The sequence below is a fragment of the Leguminivora glycinivorella genome, chromosome 5, assembly GCF_023078275.1.
Source record: "Leguminivora glycinivorella isolate SPB_JAAS2020 chromosome 5, LegGlyc_1.1, whole genome shotgun sequence".
Classification (NCBI taxonomy): Eukaryota; Metazoa; Arthropoda; class Insecta; order Lepidoptera; family Tortricidae; genus Leguminivora; species Leguminivora glycinivorella.
Window position 1 is genome coordinate 20,762,405 of NC_062975.1, and position 19,308 is coordinate 20,781,712.

Consider the following 19,308-nt stretch of genomic DNA (forward strand, 5'->3'; position numbering starts at 1 on the left):
AGACGGCACTATAATCAGAATGAGACAAAAGTTGTCAAACGATTTACGGCTAATTTATCGAGCATTACTTAACCCCACACTCAGCTTGGATTTTTTAAAATATCGTATATTCTTAATGGGGAATAAAACAATAAATTTATAGGCCAATTTTATTCATCAAATTCTTTGAAAAGTTTTTTGATTATCATGCTAAGCGTTGGTACCTCCTGCCAATTGCAAAGTATGCGTTATAGCAAAATAGTTTAATGTTTTGTGAAGATTATAAGAAATATTGTTTGTTGATAACTATGACGAGAACTATTCCTTTCACTTCTTGTCACCAATAAAATTATCACTGCATTTAGTTTTCGGTGCCTTGGCGAGCTATCAATACTGAAACAGAAACGAAAAGAGATAATTCAAATTGCATTTTGATTTAGATTACTATAAAATACATTATTTAAATAAGGCTTTGTTCTTACTTTCTTTTGACTGCAACTATCTATTTCTTTATTTCCTGCAATTGTCAACTAACTTATGGAAAGCAATAAATAAATAAATATTCGAAATATTGCTTTTTACAGCACAATAACTATCGTGAACCGTTTTTATTAAAGAATACGGCGATAGATGAAAATGATAAAATAATACGTATGAATATTTATCATATTTGTCAATTTTGACATTTTTGGGATTTTTTTTAAGTTAAGTTGGAGCATAAGCAACTAGGCTATCGTCCACGAGCTCGAAAATAAATAAATAATTATACGCAATATAAACGCACTACGCTCAATTAAAATTATTACATCAACTCGCTAGCAAACCGCAGCAACTAATAAACGGCTGCACTGAAATAACAACTGCTTAGCAACTGGTGGCACCCTGGCTGCTGACGTGCGTGATTGACAGGGCGTGTAAGTATTAATGACAGCGGCTTGTATTCGACTGCTTAGTTACCACTGACATTCTAACCGTTGTTGTCATTGTGATTAAATAAGAGTGTATGTGTTAAAGAAAAACTCAGGTGTTAAGATATATGTGACGAACTGAAAGCCTACGTGAAAATGACAACTTAGAAGTCACTATTTTTGTGACGATTGAAGAGTATAGGTTTTCTTGGACACCCTGCCCGCTCAGGTATATCTGCTGCTGACTGTACCTGCTCGTTCACTGAAAAGATCGCTCCTAACTAGTACGATCTTCGAAGTGTACTAGTTCGTTCATTTAGTACAGTAGTACACCGAGAGAGCGAGAGACACCTGCTCGGCCGTTTTCGCGCGCTCTCGGTCCGAGTCAGTCGTTTCTAGTTCGGTTGCGGTCGGATCACACGGATCGCTTTGCTGTCATTGTCACTCCTCGGCTCTTCGCTCCTTTCGCTCCCATTCTATTGCGCGCGTGTGTGTACTAAATGTACTAGAGAGCAGAATCTTTTGGGAGTAGTTTGGTCTAGTACAGTGTCTTTTGTACTATTAGTACATATACTACACAAGCCTACCATGGAGATAAGTAAAGAGGAGACGAAACAAGACCCAGATTGCGCCTCTCAATGCGATGGACAGACCAAAGGCTCACCGAGTCACTCTTATATCTGTGCTAGCGGATTGCAACAAATAGAAATATGATGGGAAAACTTAAAACGCATGTACAGTGAGGTCCAAATTGCATGGCGAAATTATGAATGGATTCATTGATAAATTCGCCATGCATTTTTCAGCCCACTGTACAACGATGTCAATGACCACGACTACACTGTAGAGTGTCTTCTTCTTCAGTCGTTCCCTCAATGCTGAGGATCGTGACATCATATCATTCTGTTGAAGACTAGGTCCCTCCATAGGCATCTGTTCCTCAAAATCAAAATCAAAAAATCAAAATAATTTATTCAGCAAATAGGCCACAGGGGCACTTTTACAGCACGTCACATCACCAAGCGCATGGCCTCGAGCAGTTTTAATTGCATGGGTGCCGTAATTTGAATGCACCATATAGTACGGGGAGAAGCCTGAGGTCTCGTGCACTCAACTTTGCCCGTCATATTTATTCTCTCCAGGCTATCTGACGGACGACGGGAGATGTGACCGAAATAACGAAGGATTTGGTCCTGGCAAATTGTTGACAGCCGGCGCTTTATGCGTAAATCCTCAATTATGGACTAGTTAGTGCGCATTGCCGTCCATGGTATCCGTAAAAGCCGGCACCAGCATCACATCTCAAACATATCGATACGCTTTTTTCAAATTTGCTCGGATGGTCCGAACCTTAGAGTGTGTGACTAAGAAAAACTCAAGCAATTAGGGCTATCCAAAGTGGCAATCGTTAACGCTGCATGGCTATCGAAACTCAGTCTGGCTCTGTCGTAATCTTGATCTGATGATCTTGGTACTGACATAATGAAATGCATGTGATGACTGACATTTTTGGTGGGTTTGAAATGTTTTGTTAATAACCCAATGGCCACCCAGATCAGACGGTGCACCATATAGTCTTCGAGTGCCCCATCACCAAGTTTAGCGGAAAAAGGGCTGATCTTAAGACACTTTCGACAATCGACAAATGCCACTTTCGACAGTCTAGTTTTTTTTAATATAAGTAGAGAACAACCTGTAAGCCATAGGATAAATAAATAAATACCCCATGTTACACGAAAGTATTTACAATACAACGACAATATTCCACGTATCCCCAGAGACGGTTTGCACCGCCCGTCCAATTTTGTTAGAATTCGTTATTCGAAAATAATTCGCTGAGGGCTTTTTGATGCAAATTCTCTTTTTAGCTTGAACTTTATAAATTCATGTGTGATTTTTATTCGGACACCGTAACAGGGAAATGCGAGTCGTGTTAAAAATTGTCAGTGAATAACGTCCTGTATTGTATGGCTTACAAAATACTAGGCTTGTGTAGTACATGTACTAATAGTACAAGAGACACGATTCCCTGCACTGTACTAGACTGAGCTACATCCAAATGATTCTGCTCTCTAGTACATTTAGTACACTCACACACGCGCAACAGAATGGGAGCGAAAGGAGCGAAGAGCCGAGGAGTGACAATGGCAGCAAAGCGATCCATGTGATCCAACCGCAACCGAACTAGAACCGACTGACTCGGACCGAGAGCGCGCGAAAACGGTCGATCAGCTCTCGGCTACGTCATATGCACAATTTGTCTCTCGCTCTCTCGGCGTACCACTGTACTAAATGTCCTAAAAGAACGAACTAGTACACTTCGGAGATCGTACTAGTTGGGAGCGATCTTTTCAGTGAACGAGCAGGCACAACTCTACAAAATACATAGGTAAGTTAAAAAAACGTCCTGTATGTGACTGTTTGAAATTGCAGCTATTATGTTTTGAAACGGCATGAATGGATGTTTTTGAAAGAACATAATTGTCAAAGCTAGTCCACACTGTATTTATACTTAGGCAGGTGATAATAAGGCCTTCTACGTATTTTTTTATTCTCCTGTAACTAATGCTTTTAATTAGGACCTTTGTTGTTAAAACAGGAAACTTATTCTTCGATTAGCAACAAAGCATCATTCTCAATATTATCTATACAAATGTCCGAAGTTTTAAATAAAAACAAGATTCACACAGCTTACGATTTGTTTTCCCTTGTATTATATAGGCGACGGAACTACCAACCTCCGTGTTGCGCGCGTGTTGGCAGGCTGGCCGGTACGGATGCCGCTGCCAGCGCGCGTCTTTTTTTTTTTGTATTTGTCATCGGTGTAAGTAACATGATAACTTGTGAGATACATTGTATTTTCATGCGATTGCCTAGGCAGTCCATTTTTTTAAAACATGAAATATTTTTCATATTGATATGGTCGCTATAAATAATTATGTTATTAGGTTAGCTATAGGTAAACTACGTAATAACTTATGGCAGAAGGTACTTTAAGTAGAGACTGAATAAATTAACCGACTTGGTATTACAGGGATCTTAACTCTTTTTACGCCAGAAGAACTGAGTTGCGAAGACTTGGTGTTTTTACAAGTTTTGTTTTTGATGGGTTATTTATATAAATGTCAGAAGTTTTAAATAAAAACAAGATTTACACAACTTACGATTTGTTTTCCCTTGTATAGGCGACGGAACTAACAACCTCCGTGCTGCGCGCGCGCTGGCAGCCTGGCTGGTACGGATGCCGCTGCCAGCGCGCGTCTTTTTTAGGGTTCCGTACCTCAAAAAGGAAAAACGGAACCCTTATAGGATCACTCGTGTGTCTGTCTGTCCGTTGTCACAGCCAATTTTCTCCGAAACTACTGAACCGATTAACTTGAAATTTGGCACACATATGTAAACCTGCGACCCAAAGACGGACATGTAATTTAAATTAAGAAAATTCAATTATAGGGGCCACTTTTGGGGGGTAAACGTGAAAATTAAAAATCAAAGTTTCTAGAACTATATTGTGTTACATAATATATCAAAAAAAAAATAGCTTTTTATAATTTTTAGTAAAGTAATTTAAGAAAATAGGCAAAAAATGACCACCCCCCTTATCTCCGACATTACAAAGCGTCAAATTTTCAAAAAAATACACGAGATAGTTTTCAATCTATAGATTACAGGAAAACCTATTAGAAATCTACAGTAAAGCGTAAGTCGGACTTAAAAGAAAAAAACTCAAATTACGAATTTCACTCACTGCCGCTGCAAGGGGATACCAAATCTCTTGAAATTGTGTGAGCGCGTTTGAATATTACATATAAACTCATTTCTGTTTCGTTTTGTTCAAAATATCGATTATTCGCAAAAATGACTTAAGTTCCTACTAAAAAGGAGGCGCTTAAGCCCTTTTTGTAGTGTACGGAAACCTTGCAACGCGAGTACAACTCGCACTTGGCCGGTTTTTTGTACAGATTTTTTCTCTCAGATTGTCAATGAAGCACAAATGTTTCGTTTGCACATACCTACTTTTGTAAAATATTGTGTAAATAACTAAGCTTTTTGTATATACTTTTGTCTTGTTCCGTGTGTGTTGTTTACATAAGTGTAATATACTGTAGTACAGCTGAAGTTTTTACTTTTTACGCATTTCATTCACCATCAGCGGCCCGATCACCTACACCTTAGATGTCCGCAATTATTATTATCCCATCTCCCCTAAGCTTACAATCGAGAACATTAATTTAAAGATTTTAAAGAATAGTAATAAAATATACAGAGTGGGGCCTGTAACCAAGGTGAAGAATTGAACTGTAGGCTATTCTCCTTATACTGATCAACATTTGTTCGGCGACTTTTAAAAATAACTTGTATTTTGATTTTTATTACCCTTGAAAGTTTTTTCTAAGAGGTTTATTACCCTTGAAAGTTTTTTCCCGGGCCTTTACCACGTGACCCCCCCACCCCCTGGGCACTATGACATGAAAATGAAATGAAAATGAAAATGAAATATTTATTTTTCAAGTAGGCATATTACAATGCGCATATGAACGTCAAATAAAGCTACGCCGGCTCTAACCCTACGCCTCAGCCTCGAGAAGATTTCAGTCCCCCCTCAGTTGGGTGGGGGGTATCCACTATGGGACCGGCAAGAAACTCGGCGGGCAACTTCTTTTCAAAACATTACATCTTATAATTAACATGCATTAAATAACAAGATACAATTTAACATGCAAAAGTATTCATCAAAGAATATGAACAGACTAGGTACTCTATGGAAATTAATTTCAATAAATTATATTATTGCTTAATAATACGTCGTTCTTCTTCAGAGAAAACATATCAAATTGTCACAGAAGAAAAAGATAATATGAATCTCAATATCATTAAATATGTAATTTACCTACACAACATAAAATATAAAATATTTGATGTGCTTTCTTATCTGAACTGTGTCCTCTATACATAATACAATTATTTTAATTGCTATTCGTTTTTTGTAGTTTCTGGTTCGGGCCATGCATGTTTGTCTGTCAAATAGTCCTCGACTCTGTAATAAGCCTTTAACATCAATGTTTTTTTTAAGTAGTTCTTAAGAGCTGGGAGGGGTAATCTCAAAGCAGTGTCAGGTAACTTATTATAAAAATGAATGCATTGCCCAACAAATGACTTCTGTACTTTACGGACACGAAACTTCTTTATGGCAAGCTTATTTTTGTTTCTAGTGTTATAATTATGGATATCAGAATTCTTAGTGAAACAGTCTAAATTCTTAACAACATAAATTATACTATCATAAATGTATTGGGAAGCTACAGTTAAGATATTAATTTCTTTGAAGAGTTCTCTTACTGATTCACGTGTTCCTAAGTTGTAAATAGAACGAATGGCTCTCTTTTGTAATACAAAGATAGTCTGTATGTCAGCTACTTTGCCCCAAACCAGAATACCGTATGACATTACACTGTGAAAATAACTATGATACACTAGGCGAGCTGTCTCAACATTAGTCAGTTGCCTGATTCTCCTAACGGCGTATGCGGCTGAACTTAATTTGCTTGCTAGTTTCTTTATATGAGGACTCCATTGTAGATTTTTGTCCAATGTTAAACCAAGGAACAGTGTTGTATCTACCATCTCTAAGCATTCATCATTCAAAAGTATTTTTGTATCGATTGGTTTAACATTCGGCAGAGAAAATCGAATACATTTGGTTTTCTTAGAATTAAGAAGTAAATTGTTGACAGTAAACCACTGCAGTACATCAGCTAACGTGCTATTAATTACATTGTAATCCGTAGATTTTCGGTCAACATTAAAAAGCAGTGATGTATCATCAGCAAAAAGTACTATTTCACAAAAGTTTTTTACTATATATGGCAAATCATTTATATAAACCAAAAACAGGAATGGACCTAAAATTGAGCCTTGTGGCACTCCTAATTGGACTACAGTCCCGCTAGAGCGAGTTTTGTTAACAACTACTGTTTGTGTTCTATTGCTAAGGTAAGAAGACATAAAGTTTAGGGCATTTATAGACAAACCATAGTGTTCTAATTTCAAAATGAGCGTTCCATGATCCACACAATCAAAGGCTTTTGAAAGATCACAAAATATGCCAATTGCATCACAAGAATTTTCCCAAAAATTATATATATGTTTAATGAGTACCGAAGCAGCATCGGTCGTGGAACGGCCCCTTGTGAAACCGAACTGTTTGCTTGTAAGTAATCTATGTCTGTTGAAGTGTCCCAGTAGATCATTTAACATTAGCTTCTCAAAGACTTTACTTAGTACAGGAAGTATTGATATGGGACGGAAATTGGTTATATCACTCGAATCACCCGATTTAAAAAGCGGTATGACTTTGCTACATTTCATAAGATCTGGAAAGGTGCCTTGTGAAATTGAAATATTATATATTACGGCCAAGTAAGGTGCTATTATATCTATGACATGACTAATTACTTTAACATAGTTCTACAGTTGCCTAGGTTTCCAATTGGTTGACTGTACGTACGAAGTATGGATACAACCGCTATATGACGAGATCGCCAACTAGGAAACTTCTGCTTAGAGGGTGACCGTTAGATGACGCTTACGGCTCAGCCACGACATTGGTCTAAGCGCGACAGCGGTGAGCGGCGGCCATACATTGGAGCGAGACACAGCGATGGGACTTGTCATTCGTACGTATGGCTGCCGCCCACCGCTGTCGCGCTTAGGCCAATGTCGTGGCTGGGCTGTTAGGCTTAGTGCTTGGTCTGAGCGCACGCACGTGGTTTAAATCCGCCGCATGCGTCTTCTTCTTTTCGTGTCGAGGTTCCTTTCTTTTGTTTTATATACAGTAGATTTATGCCGCATGCGTAACACTTTGTTAATAAAAACTTCATTCAGCGGCGCTCATATTGTTTCTGATCCACCCGCTCTGCACACACGTGGCAGTGGGTGTCATTGCGACTGGAGGTAATTGTCAACTGACTGATTTTTTTCCATATTTTACACTATTAACTCTTGATCTCCAAAGGAAACGTGAAAACGTGTGTCATATATGACCAGTGGGTTCTACATGATGTCCCAGAAGTACCACGCCACAGTGACACCGGAGGTAGGGCAACTCAAGAGGACCCTAACCAACCTAACACGACCTCAGTAAAATGTTCACCGTTTTCGAGTAATTTTTAAAATAAGTTTTTTTTAGAATCGGCTTCTTTCTAACATTTTTAATTCCAGCGTCCAATTTAAATCGTCTAAACGTTATTTTTTTGTATGTATTAAATCATGATTAGTTAATTTAGAAGTCAGAGATCTTACTTTGTCAGCAATTCATGGATAAAGGCTAAAAAAGATCATTAGATTTGAATAACTAGTTACTTAAAAACGTTAATTTCATTGACCGTCCCACATCCCATGTTCCCCAGTCGTAATTATCCCGCTGTAGCTTTTTACGCCAACGTTGCGTCGGCAGCAGCAGTAATAGCATTGATGAACCGCTGACGCTTGAAAAATTGTGTAAATATTTTTTTTACATACATACATACAATCACGCCTGTATCCCATAAAGGGGTAGGCAAAGCACATGAAACTACTAAAGTTGCAGGGCCACTCTTGGCAAATAAGGGGTTAAAAGAAAACGAAACTGTGGCATTGCAGTGACAGGTTGCCAGCCTCTCGCCTACACCACAATTTAACCCATATCCCATAGTCGCCTTCTACGACACCCACGGGAAGAAAGGGGGTGGTGAAATTCTTAACCCGTCACCACACAGGTATTTTTTTTTATTATTATGAATGGGCTTACTCTTGACCACAGACTAGCCAAAGGCAAAGACGTAGCCTATGATGGAGTAAGCTCGTCCAGAAGATGCCTGTTTACCCTTGATTTGAAGGTGGCCTAGTTATATGAGCTTGGAGGGGAGGAATTCCACAAAAGAGAGGAGAAATAATGTAAGTAGTATAATAAGTATTTCAGACTGATTTCTCGGGCGTAGGAGTACAAATGGCGTCAAGCTTCTGAGTAATAATTTCAGTTTTTTTTTCTTTCACTTCTAGGCGATGTTGTCTGAAGAACCATCTGTAAGAATTAGGAAGAATATTATTTACTAACCTGATTTGCAGATAACTAAGAAGGTGGACTTTCAAATAACCTAACCAAAAAATTAAAATGTACACAAAATTAAACCCCGACATAGTGGACCGATTTTCATGAAACATAGCTAATAACTCTCCCGACTAACTCAGCTTTCAAACAAAAAAAACTAAATCTAAATCGGTTCACCCGTTCGGGAGCTACAATGCCACAGACACACACACACAGACAAAGAGACAGACAGACAGACAGACAAACAGACAGACAGATACGTCAAACTTATAACATCCCGTCGTTTTTGCGTCGGGGGTTAAAAATGGCCCATATTATATTTATTTCAGTTTAACTATTGAATATCATACATAACTCATTTTAACACCAACAGCGCCACCACAACCATGCCCACGCTAGCCCGAGCTGCCGGTCCCCTTCACTGCGGCCCCGAACCTGGCCCCGCTCAAACGGTATCACCAGGCTAGGAGTCGCGGGGTTGGATAACGGCGGGTAGCGGTAGGGCTAGCAATCACCGGATCGCCAAGTCGTCCACAAATAGACGGCGCGGCGTCAGACTGCCCCACATCATGGATGGAGCGCGCCCCGACACAGCCCCCACAGCGCCCAGCGCGGAAGGGGTCACTCACACCCCACTAGGGGTGTCGAACGAAAACTCACCACCTACATAACTCACATTAGTATCGATATCGCCGGTAAGGTGTTGCACGCGCTGTATAGAAACACGGCGCCAGTGAAGGTCTTCATGGTAGCCCCGTACAGCAACGTGTATGTGGGGTCGAATGCCAACGCCGCCAGCGTCTCCACGAGACTGAAGAGGGAGTTCATTTTACCTGGAAAAGTTACAATTATAAAAATAAAAAAAATTGTTCTGTGTACCTATCTAAAAAGTTTATAACAGTTACTGCGCCGTGTGCGTAGCCGAATGCACAAACGCTCACGATAATATCTATTTCGTAGCTCTCTATCTCTATCGCTCTTGCGTATTGGCGCGACAGAGCCAGACTACATTTCTGCGGCGTTTCGCGTCGCAAAAATGCCATTCGGCTACGGGGCCTGGTGCCTCTTAATAAGTGAGAAAACACCTGTGCTAAGAGAGCACCGCTCTTCCACATTTAAATTAATGAGACTGAAGGGGGAGCTTATTTTTCCTGGAAAAGGTGACAATTAGATGTGAAAATATGCGAACAAAATGATATTTATGACGGTATTCTGGGTAAGGATCGACTTTGCTATAAGGCAGATAAATATTATAAGCGTTTTGACGAATAAATTCTCGGAAAAGGTGGAAATCACCTTCACTTGCTTAAAATTGGTATTATTTGAATTTGTTCCATTCCAAGAGTTGCATACAACTTTTGGGAGTCTAGACAGATATTTTTTTTCCTTGGATTGTTATATTACTTGACGTAAAAAGAACTAAAAATCGAAACAAGATGTCATATATTAAAGAAAAAATGACGGACACCACCAGTGGCGAAGGCCGGATTCGAACCGGCGTCTTTCTAGCTATAACGTAAACCTTTTCGTATAGGAGGTGCAAGCACCTACTGCTTGCCCTTAGAGTTGGTCAAAGATGCCTAGTGTTACAAAGATGGCATATAGAAGAGAAATTTCGACGGCTTCCGCTGTGACGGGGTGGTCTTCTAGGGGTTCATGGCGTTAGCCCGGATTGCTAAAGACGCCGGTTCGAATCCGGCCTTCGCCACTGGTGGACTGGTGTCCGTCAGTTTTTCTTTAATATATTACATCTTGTTTCGATTTTTAATGTATATAATTTAAGTAGTCACACTACTATAATATAGTAGTCACACTACTATATTATAGTAGTGTGACTACTTAAAAATACAAAATCAAAATATTTGTTAAAATAATTTGGTTTGTTCCCATAGTTGCGTAAAAAGAACTATCAATGTTAGTAGGACTCTGTGGGACTATTAGCAAGGTTTAGTGGATCGAAGACTGGTAAAAAGCATTTTCCCCTCAATAGCTCGGAAACACGTGTTTTGTCCTTTAATACCAGCGGGTAAAAACGCATTTTATCCACTAGTGGGTAAAGTAATTTGACATTGAATAAAGTCAAATTAACTGGTTTAAAATTGATAAAAGTAGGTGAATCTAGTAATAAAGATGATTTACCACCTGTGGAAATACTGGAAGCAGTGATAAACGCATTTTTTGCGTTGTAGTTTCCTCGCTATAGTGAGGAGAAAAGTTTTGTGTTACACTCGGGTGCAAATATATTTTACTTCTCGTGTGTTAAAAAACTCGCAAGTTCAGGATTCTATTCTCGAACCACTCGCTTCGCTCGTGGTTCAACTATAGAATCCTTTCACTTACTCGTTTTTCAATTCCACACTCGGCGTTAAAATACAACTTTGCCCCCTTGTATATATAACACCCGAAACCCGAGTCGAGGTCTCGGACGTGAGAACGTGAGGACGTGAGGACTCGGGTCGAGGTGACCCGAAACCGCGGGTCCTACTAGATTAATTTAGTTTTAGTTTTATTAATTTTAATTTAATTTAGTTAATTTATTATGTTAATATTAGTAATAATCTATGGAATGTATTTCCGGCAATAAATAATTTCAATATTTAATATTTATTCAATTTCAATAACAAATAACTATTAAATTTTTCATCATTATGAACAATTATAAAATCCAACTGTGACGGTTATTTCGTACAACCTTTGAATATTTGCGAATTCACATCGTTTTGAAGAATAAATTCCCAGAAAGATGGAAATCTAAAAGGGTCTTATCGCACTTGTCATTTGCAAGCAAGTTAAAAGCGGAGCGAACGTGCAGCGAGTTCGCCGCGAGTACGCAGCGAGTTCGCCGCGCTAGAACGTTTTTAGGGCTTTATTACACTTGCGATTTGCGGGCAATTTGAAAGCGAAGTGAACGCACAGCGAGTTCACCGCGCGTGCGCAGCGTATTGGCACCCTCGGAAGATTCAAACAGTGTTGCAATGGATGATGATGATTTTGACGGCCGGTCTGGCGCAGTCGTTAGTGACCCTGCCTGCTACGCCGCGGTCCCGGGTTCGAATCCCGGTAAGGGCATTTATTTGTGTGATGAGCACAGATATTTGTTCCTGAGAATCCTGAGTCATGGAGTTTTCTACGTATATAAGTATTTATATATTATATATATCGTTGTCTGAGTACCCACAACACAAGCCTTCTTGAGCTTACCGTAGACCTCAGTCAATCTGAGTAAAAATGTCCTATAATATTTCTTCTTCTTCTTCTTTACATCCTGTTACCCTCTGCTGGGGTGTAGGGCTCGAATCATATTTTTCCATTTACTCCGGTCTTGGGCAGTTTGAGTGACCTCCTCCCACCCCATGTCTAGCACCCTGAGCTCCTGCTGAACCGAACGACGCCAGGTCGATTTAGGGCGGCATGGTTTGCGCTTTCCGGGTACATTCCAGGTGAGGGCCATTTTGGATAGGTGGGTATCAGGTTTTCTGAGGATGTGTCCAATCCAATGCCATTTCCGCATCTGTATTTCTTCTTGTACGGGTGCTTGTCCAGTTATTCTCCATAAGTGGGCGTTTGTGATCCAGTTAGGCCAAAAGATACGCAGGATCTGCCTCAAGCATTTGTTCACAAACACTTGGAGTTTTGACATTAGGTCTTTGCGGACAAACCAGGTCTCACACCCGTACAGTAATACGGCCTTTACATTGGAATTGAAAATCCTCAGTTTAGTTCTTCTGGTCAGGGTCGAGGAGCTCCACACCGGTTTAAGCTGACCGAAAGCGGCTCGGGCTTTGTTTATTCGAGATTCAATGTCAGCTTCAGTTCCTCCACTCTGGTCAACGATACTGCCCAGGTAGCAAAAGCTGGTCACTTTTTCGATTGGGTTCCCTTTGATTAGCATTGGAGTTGAATCGGTAGTATTTTGGCGCATTTCCTTTGTCTTTCGGTAGTTAATGCGCAGACCTTCCTTTTCAGCCTCTTCTGCTAGTTCTTCTGCCTTGTTCTGGAGTTGCTCACGCGTGGTTGCTATAAGGCAAAGGTCATCTGCGAAGTCGATATCTTCTAGGTCCTTTTCAGATGTCCAAGGTAAACCTCTTCGTTCTCTGCTAGTGACCCTGCACATCACGTCGTCGAGCACCATTAAAAAGAGCAGAGGGGAAAGCAAACAACCTTGTTTGACGCCTGCCGTGACACTTATACTCTCGGTGAGTTTACCCTTGTGAAGCACTCTACAGGATGATCCATGGTAGAGTGCTTTGATGATGTTGATTAGCTTGTCTGGCACGCCTTTGAGCTTCAGAACCCTCCATATGCTTGTCCATTTTACCCTATCGAAAGCTTTCTCAAAGTCTACGAATAGGGTAAAAACCTCACACTGCATCTCCTGACATTGTTCTAGGACCATTCGCAAAAGGTTTATCTGGTCCGCACAGGAACGCCCTGGTCTAAATCCCGCCTGTTCCTCCCTAAGCTTACTGTCAACTACTTTTGCCATCCTCGAGAGTAAGATCTTACACAGCACTTTTGAGCAAATGGGTAACAGATTGATACCCCTCCAGTTAGAGCATTGGGATAGGTCTCCTTTTTTGGGTAACTTTACAATGACGCCTTCCTTCCATGATGCTGGTACTTGTTCCTGTTCCCAAATGCGTGTCAATAGTGGCTCGAGAATGTCACCAGTCAGATGCACATCCGCTTTCAGAACTTCAGCCGTGATTCCGTCATTCCCTGGTGCCTTGCCAGACTTTAATGTTGCAACTGCTTTGATGATCTCGCTTAAGTTCGGAGGGTTTTCATCGATATCGAGCAGGGCCTGGCAATGCACAGCTGTGGTCTCCGTCGTAGAAGTCGGGGCCTTGAACACTTCAGCAAAATGCTCTCTCCACGTACATAGTTGCTGCTCCAGAGTAACCTGCAAGTTTCCGGCTGCGTCTTTCAGCGGTTTGTCAGCAAGGGGCTTGTTGCAGAGAGTCCTTGTAGACTTATACAACTCTCTCATGTTTCCAGAGTACGCGGCGAGCTCCGCTTTTTGCGCTATTGCGTCCGTCCAAGTCCTTTTGTCCTTTTTGAGGTTGTGCTTTATTTTTGACTCACATAAATAGTACTCATATGCTAGTTCTTCCTTGACTTCTATAGATGGAGCTGAATTAATCAAGTTTTTCTTCTCTCGCCTCGCTTGGATCAAATCCCAAGTGGTTCCTGAGATCCATTGCTTCTTTGGCCTTTCTTTGTAACCAAGCACAACCTCACAACTTTCCCGAAAAGCGTCTCTAACAGAGTTCCAGTGCTCTTCCAGTACACTCTGACTATGACGTATGTTCCCGCAGCGTTCTCGGAGTTCATTTTGGAATTGCACCCTAGTGGGAGGTTTTTGAAGCTCTTCGATATTGAACCTGCGGTTAGCCGATTTAAGGCTCTGTTGGACACTTGCTACCTTAAGTTTGATTTTGGCAACAACCAGGTGGTGATCGCTGTTCATGTCAGCCCCGCGCTTATTTCGGACGTCTAAGAGAGATCGTCTCCACTTCCGGCTTATCATTACATGATCGATTTGGTTCTCTGTACGACGATCGGGTGAGACCCATGTCACTTTGTGGCATTTCTTGTGTGGGAATATAGAACCTCCTACTACTAAGTCGTTTTGGCAACAAAGATCTATGAGCATGTCACCGTTTTCTGTTCGGTGTCCTTCCGCGTGCTTGCCTATCCACGGTTCAATATCTGAATTGTTCTTTCCTATTTGGGCATTGAAGTCTCCCATACATATAACAATATCTTGCCGCTTTGTTTTCTGTAGTGTGGCCTGGAGTTGGCTGTAGAACTTATCTTTTGTTCTTGCGTCGGCTGCATTTGTAGGCGCGTAACATTGTATAACAGTTATGTTTCTTACTTTCGAGTAAAAGCGAGCTGTTATAATGCGATCCGAGACCGGATGCCATTCCAACAAGCTATTCTTTGCTTTGGGCGTCATTAAAAATCCTACGCCATACTCGTGCTTGTCAGTGGCCTCCTTGCCAGAATAAATAAATGTCATCCCATCAGCCAGTTGCTCTCCGAACCCCTTCCATCTGGTCTCTGAAATGCCTAGAATCTCGAGCTTGTAATTTCGCATAACTTTGGTAAGTTGATGTAGGCGGCTTTCCTCCCTCAAGGTCCTCACATTCCAGCAACCAATCGTTGTCCGTTGTTTCATGCCAAAGGTTGTTAGAGTTTTATCAGTCCGGTTTCTTTTGATTCGAGTTTCAGTAATAGTGCAGTTTCAGGCATACAGGTTATTAGCCCATAGTGCCCTAGGCTGATGGCAGGGCTGCTGCCTCAAAGCGTACCGCCACGCTTGATTTGTACCAGAGTTTACTCTCCTCTCATTCATTTATCAGTTATTTGAACCGAAAGGCCGATGAATGCCTCTTCCAGCGGGCTGGGTGTATGGTTATACCGCCATGGCTCGGTCGCCAGAGCCTCGTCTGTTATCCTATAATATTTATTTATTTATTTAATGGATATCGCGGCGAACTCGCTGCGCACTCGCGGCGAACTCGCTGCATGCTCGCTTCGCTTTCAAATCGCCCGCAAATCGCAAGTGTGATAAGGCCCTTAAGGTGGGCATTTCTCAGAGCGTTTCAACTTTTTTGATTTCGGTGGCAGCATTATTATCCGAACCCCGTAAGCGTAGCATGAGTTTTATTTGTTTCTGGTAGAAATCCGCGACTTCTATTTAAATTGACAAAATTTCATGTGACTTTCATTTGACTGGCCTATGTGCACAAATTGATTCTAGGTATCGCAAAAAAGAATTTTGTATAAGTATATAAAGAAAATCCTCTTCCAAATATTCCTCACGTTTACACGTGAATAATTTCCTTCGATAATTCAATGTCGTCTGAGGGATTTATTGTGATTATAAAGCTGATAAAATAGTAGCAAGACTAGCCAGACATGTTTTTTTCGGAATGTTCGTTTGCGTATCTCTTCTACTCTTCACGATTATATTGTATAAGAACATAGAAAAAAATCAGAAATCGTTACCCATTTCTTGACTAGGCACTAATTTCGAAGCCATTGATCTTAATGATGTAAACGTCGTGGCGTTTAGTATTTCAACGAAAGGAACTGAAACATAGAAAAATAATAATATGTCAAGAACATCAACAACTCTAAAAACTTTTTAATTTCAATCAAAATGTGTGTTAAATTTAGAGGAAAAATGGGTTAATAAATTATTTTTAAAAACCTTATAGGAATCCTTCCTATTACCTTATAATTTATAACAATATAACCTAACCACAAAATTAATATTTTGAAAAAACCTCCGACATAGTGGACCGATTTTCATGAAACATGGCTACAACACTCCCGACTAACTCAGCTTTCAAACAAAAAAAAAACTAAATCTAAATCGGTTCAATCGTTCGGGAGCTATGATGCCACAGACAGACACACACACACACACACACAGACAGACAGACAAAAAGACAGACAGACACGTCAAACTTATAACTCCCCGTCGTTTTTGCGTCGGGAGTTAAAACCAATAATATTATAAAGTTCAATAAGTGGTTAAACATGCCACAACTGTGTCTCGTAAAACAAGCACCTGCCTAACTTTACCATTACATAAACAACAGAAATAAATATTTTGCACTATGGTTACAAACTTACCCATATACATTTGGAAGTCCGTGGCGACAAATGCAATGAAGACGGAGCCGACCATCTTGCTCACGATGGAGATGAGACACAGCACGGAATCATCCCAGCCCCACTGCTTACTGAACACGCTGATAGAGAAGAGAGCACCTGAAGAAAAACTCAATTAGAACTCCGAACTGTAAAAGAAACTGAGCCTCAAGAAATAGATGGTACAAGTTATCCAACTATCTCAAGAAAACTCCAACAAGAAGTGAAGGCTAACTAGAGATTGAGAGCAATACACAAGCATGAGCTGCTTACGTAAGTGGTCACAATCCTAAGTAAAGAATGAGGGACTGCCAAAGGAATCAACTTTTTTTTTGAAGCTGCATATCTCTTCAACGTACATTTGTGTCATCATATTTGAAAAAAAAAAACAGTTTTGGGACAATTTTATAAATACATTTTACAGGCTGAATGGTTGAATGGCTTTCAACTCCACTTAATTTATGGTCAAGTATTTTATATTATGACTATCGCCTTTCTCATTTATTATGGGTTTAACGTTGTCATCGCAAAGATTATGATGTTCTACATTAGACTCGTTAGAAATATCTATATAAACCACCTATCCTTGTTAAATATTATTTATACAGTAGTTACTAGGTAAGAGCATGCAGAAAATATGTTTTTTTATTGGGTTTTTGTTGGGATGAATAAATTGTATTCATCATCATCATATCAGCCCTTTATCGCCCACTGCTGGGCCCTCTTCTAGTACGCCACTTGACCCGGTCCTGAGCTAGTTTCATACAGTTGAGACCCAAAATTTTCCGAATGTCGTCCACCCAACGAGTTAACGGATGCCAAGCGCTTCTTACATCTGAGAGCGGCCACCATTATGTTAACATTTTAGTCCATCTGCCATCACTCTGCCTAGCAACATGTCCCGCCCAACTCCATTTTAGTTTGGTAATGACGAAGCCCACGTCTTGCACCTTAGTGCGACTACGGATCTCGGCATTGTATATACCCCTGTAAACCTAATACGGGCGAACCTCTTAACGGTGGTGAGTATAGGACATAAAAAATGGAATTAGATAACTTTTACTTAAAATTGAAATATTTTTTTTATCCATACACATTAATTCGGCCCGCAACGTAATGCAAACACACTCGCGTTTAACGCTCGTTGACAGTTGTCATTGATTGTCATCGCAACAACGTTTACAGTACATTGCTGCTGGTATTTTTTTCAAAAATTCATTATGGGGTGAAAATTAAGAGTAACTCAAAAACACCTCTTAATTAATGATAACAATATTGAATTATATGTATATACTTACCTAAAGAATGCGTCATTATGTTGCACGTAGAATATAGGCTGTACTTCACTGCATCCCAGTTGAGCCGGTATCGCAGAAACAAATATAACACCTTAGATTCTCCTGAAAGCAGATAACGCAATATATTAGACACCAATATAAGTATTTAATTTATTTGATTATAATCATTTTAACAAAACACTAATATATCAACTTCAATGTGTTTGTGTGAGGTTGTTGGTCACCAATTTCAGTCAAAAGTTTGATAAAATTCTTCCTTTATTTATACAATGATGTATAGGTACTACGTTGCTTTTTCGTACCACAGACAAAGACAACACTACGTCGGTTTATTGCTAAAATATTTACAAACATAACCTTAGCCATCTAAGAAATAAAATAAATAATTAAAAAATTAAAAAACACGACTGCGGTTTTAAAGCGAACTGAAAAGATGAAAATAATCTTTAGATATGCTGGTCAATCAACTTGATTAATATAAATTAGAATAATGAGTGTTTAGTCAGGTTCATAAATAGCTAAAGCAAAAGTTAATGCTCATGGAGGATATCGTGACCGTACCTGGATATTTTATTTCCATTGCAGTCGGGGGACAATGGACAAAAGCCTGACATGAAGGTCCCCCGACTGCAATTGAAATAAAATATCCAGGTACGGTCACGATATCCTCCATGAGCATTAACTTTTGCTTTAGCTGTTTATGAACCTGACTAAACACTCATTATTCTAATTTATATTAATCAAGTTGATTGACCAGCATATCTAAAGATTATTTTCATCTTTTCAGTTCGCTTTAAAACCGCAGTCGTGTTTTTTAATTTTTTAATTATTTATTTTATTTCTTACATTTTAGTGACCACTCAAACGAACCATAATTAATATTGTCTTCGGTTACCGCGATAGTTACTCATGAAATAAAACTATGGAAATGGATTAAATCGCGTATAATGAATTTAAAATTAATCCGTTTCCATAGTTTTATTTCATGAACCATAATTATTTTATTTAGGTTGGTTCTTGATATTTTAGCATGAAACGTGTAGGTAACTTTATTTAACGGCATTCGCTTTTAGACACTTGTACTTTTGTTGTGTGCTTTAAGCACTGACAACATACCTATTGCATAGCCATAACTCGAGTACGGAGTACAGAGAGAATGGCACACCGTAACAACAACACTCTTTCTCTGCATCCCCACATAAACAGATCCTTCACTTGCCCGCAAAACTACAAATACTTACGCTTTTTTTAACTAATGCTAATGAGTTACCACGTAAAACTCAGCAGAATAGTAGTGACGCAGCCCTGGCCCGGCGTTGGACCGCGTACAAGCCTCACTCGATTCTAACTATGAGGGCCTTCAACC

At 39.9% G+C, this 19,308-nt stretch overlaps 1 protein-coding gene across 3 annotated transcripts in view; it reads right to left on the minus strand.

The window, feature by feature from the left end:
- Positions 1–8,818: 8,818 nt before the first annotated feature.
- Positions 8,819–19,308, minus strand: part of LOC125226411 (proton-coupled folate transporter-like) — a 31,597-nt gene continuing 21,107 nt past the window's right edge. For all 3 annotated transcript variants that reach the window (XM_048130392.1, XM_048130393.1, XM_048130391.1), the window contains 5 exons: positions 17,943–18,044; positions 16,627–16,764; positions 15,994–16,077; positions 9,653–9,809; positions 8,819–8,949 (listed from right to left, as the gene is read on the minus strand). In XM_048130392.1, coding sequence (XP_047986349.1) covers positions 8,844–8,949; positions 9,653–9,809; positions 15,994–16,077; positions 16,627–16,764; positions 17,943–18,044 — 587 coding nt within the window. In that variant the 3' untranslated portion in view covers positions 8,819–8,843. The remainder of the gene's footprint in view (positions 8,950–9,652; positions 9,810–15,993; positions 16,078–16,626; positions 16,765–17,942; positions 18,045–19,308) is intronic.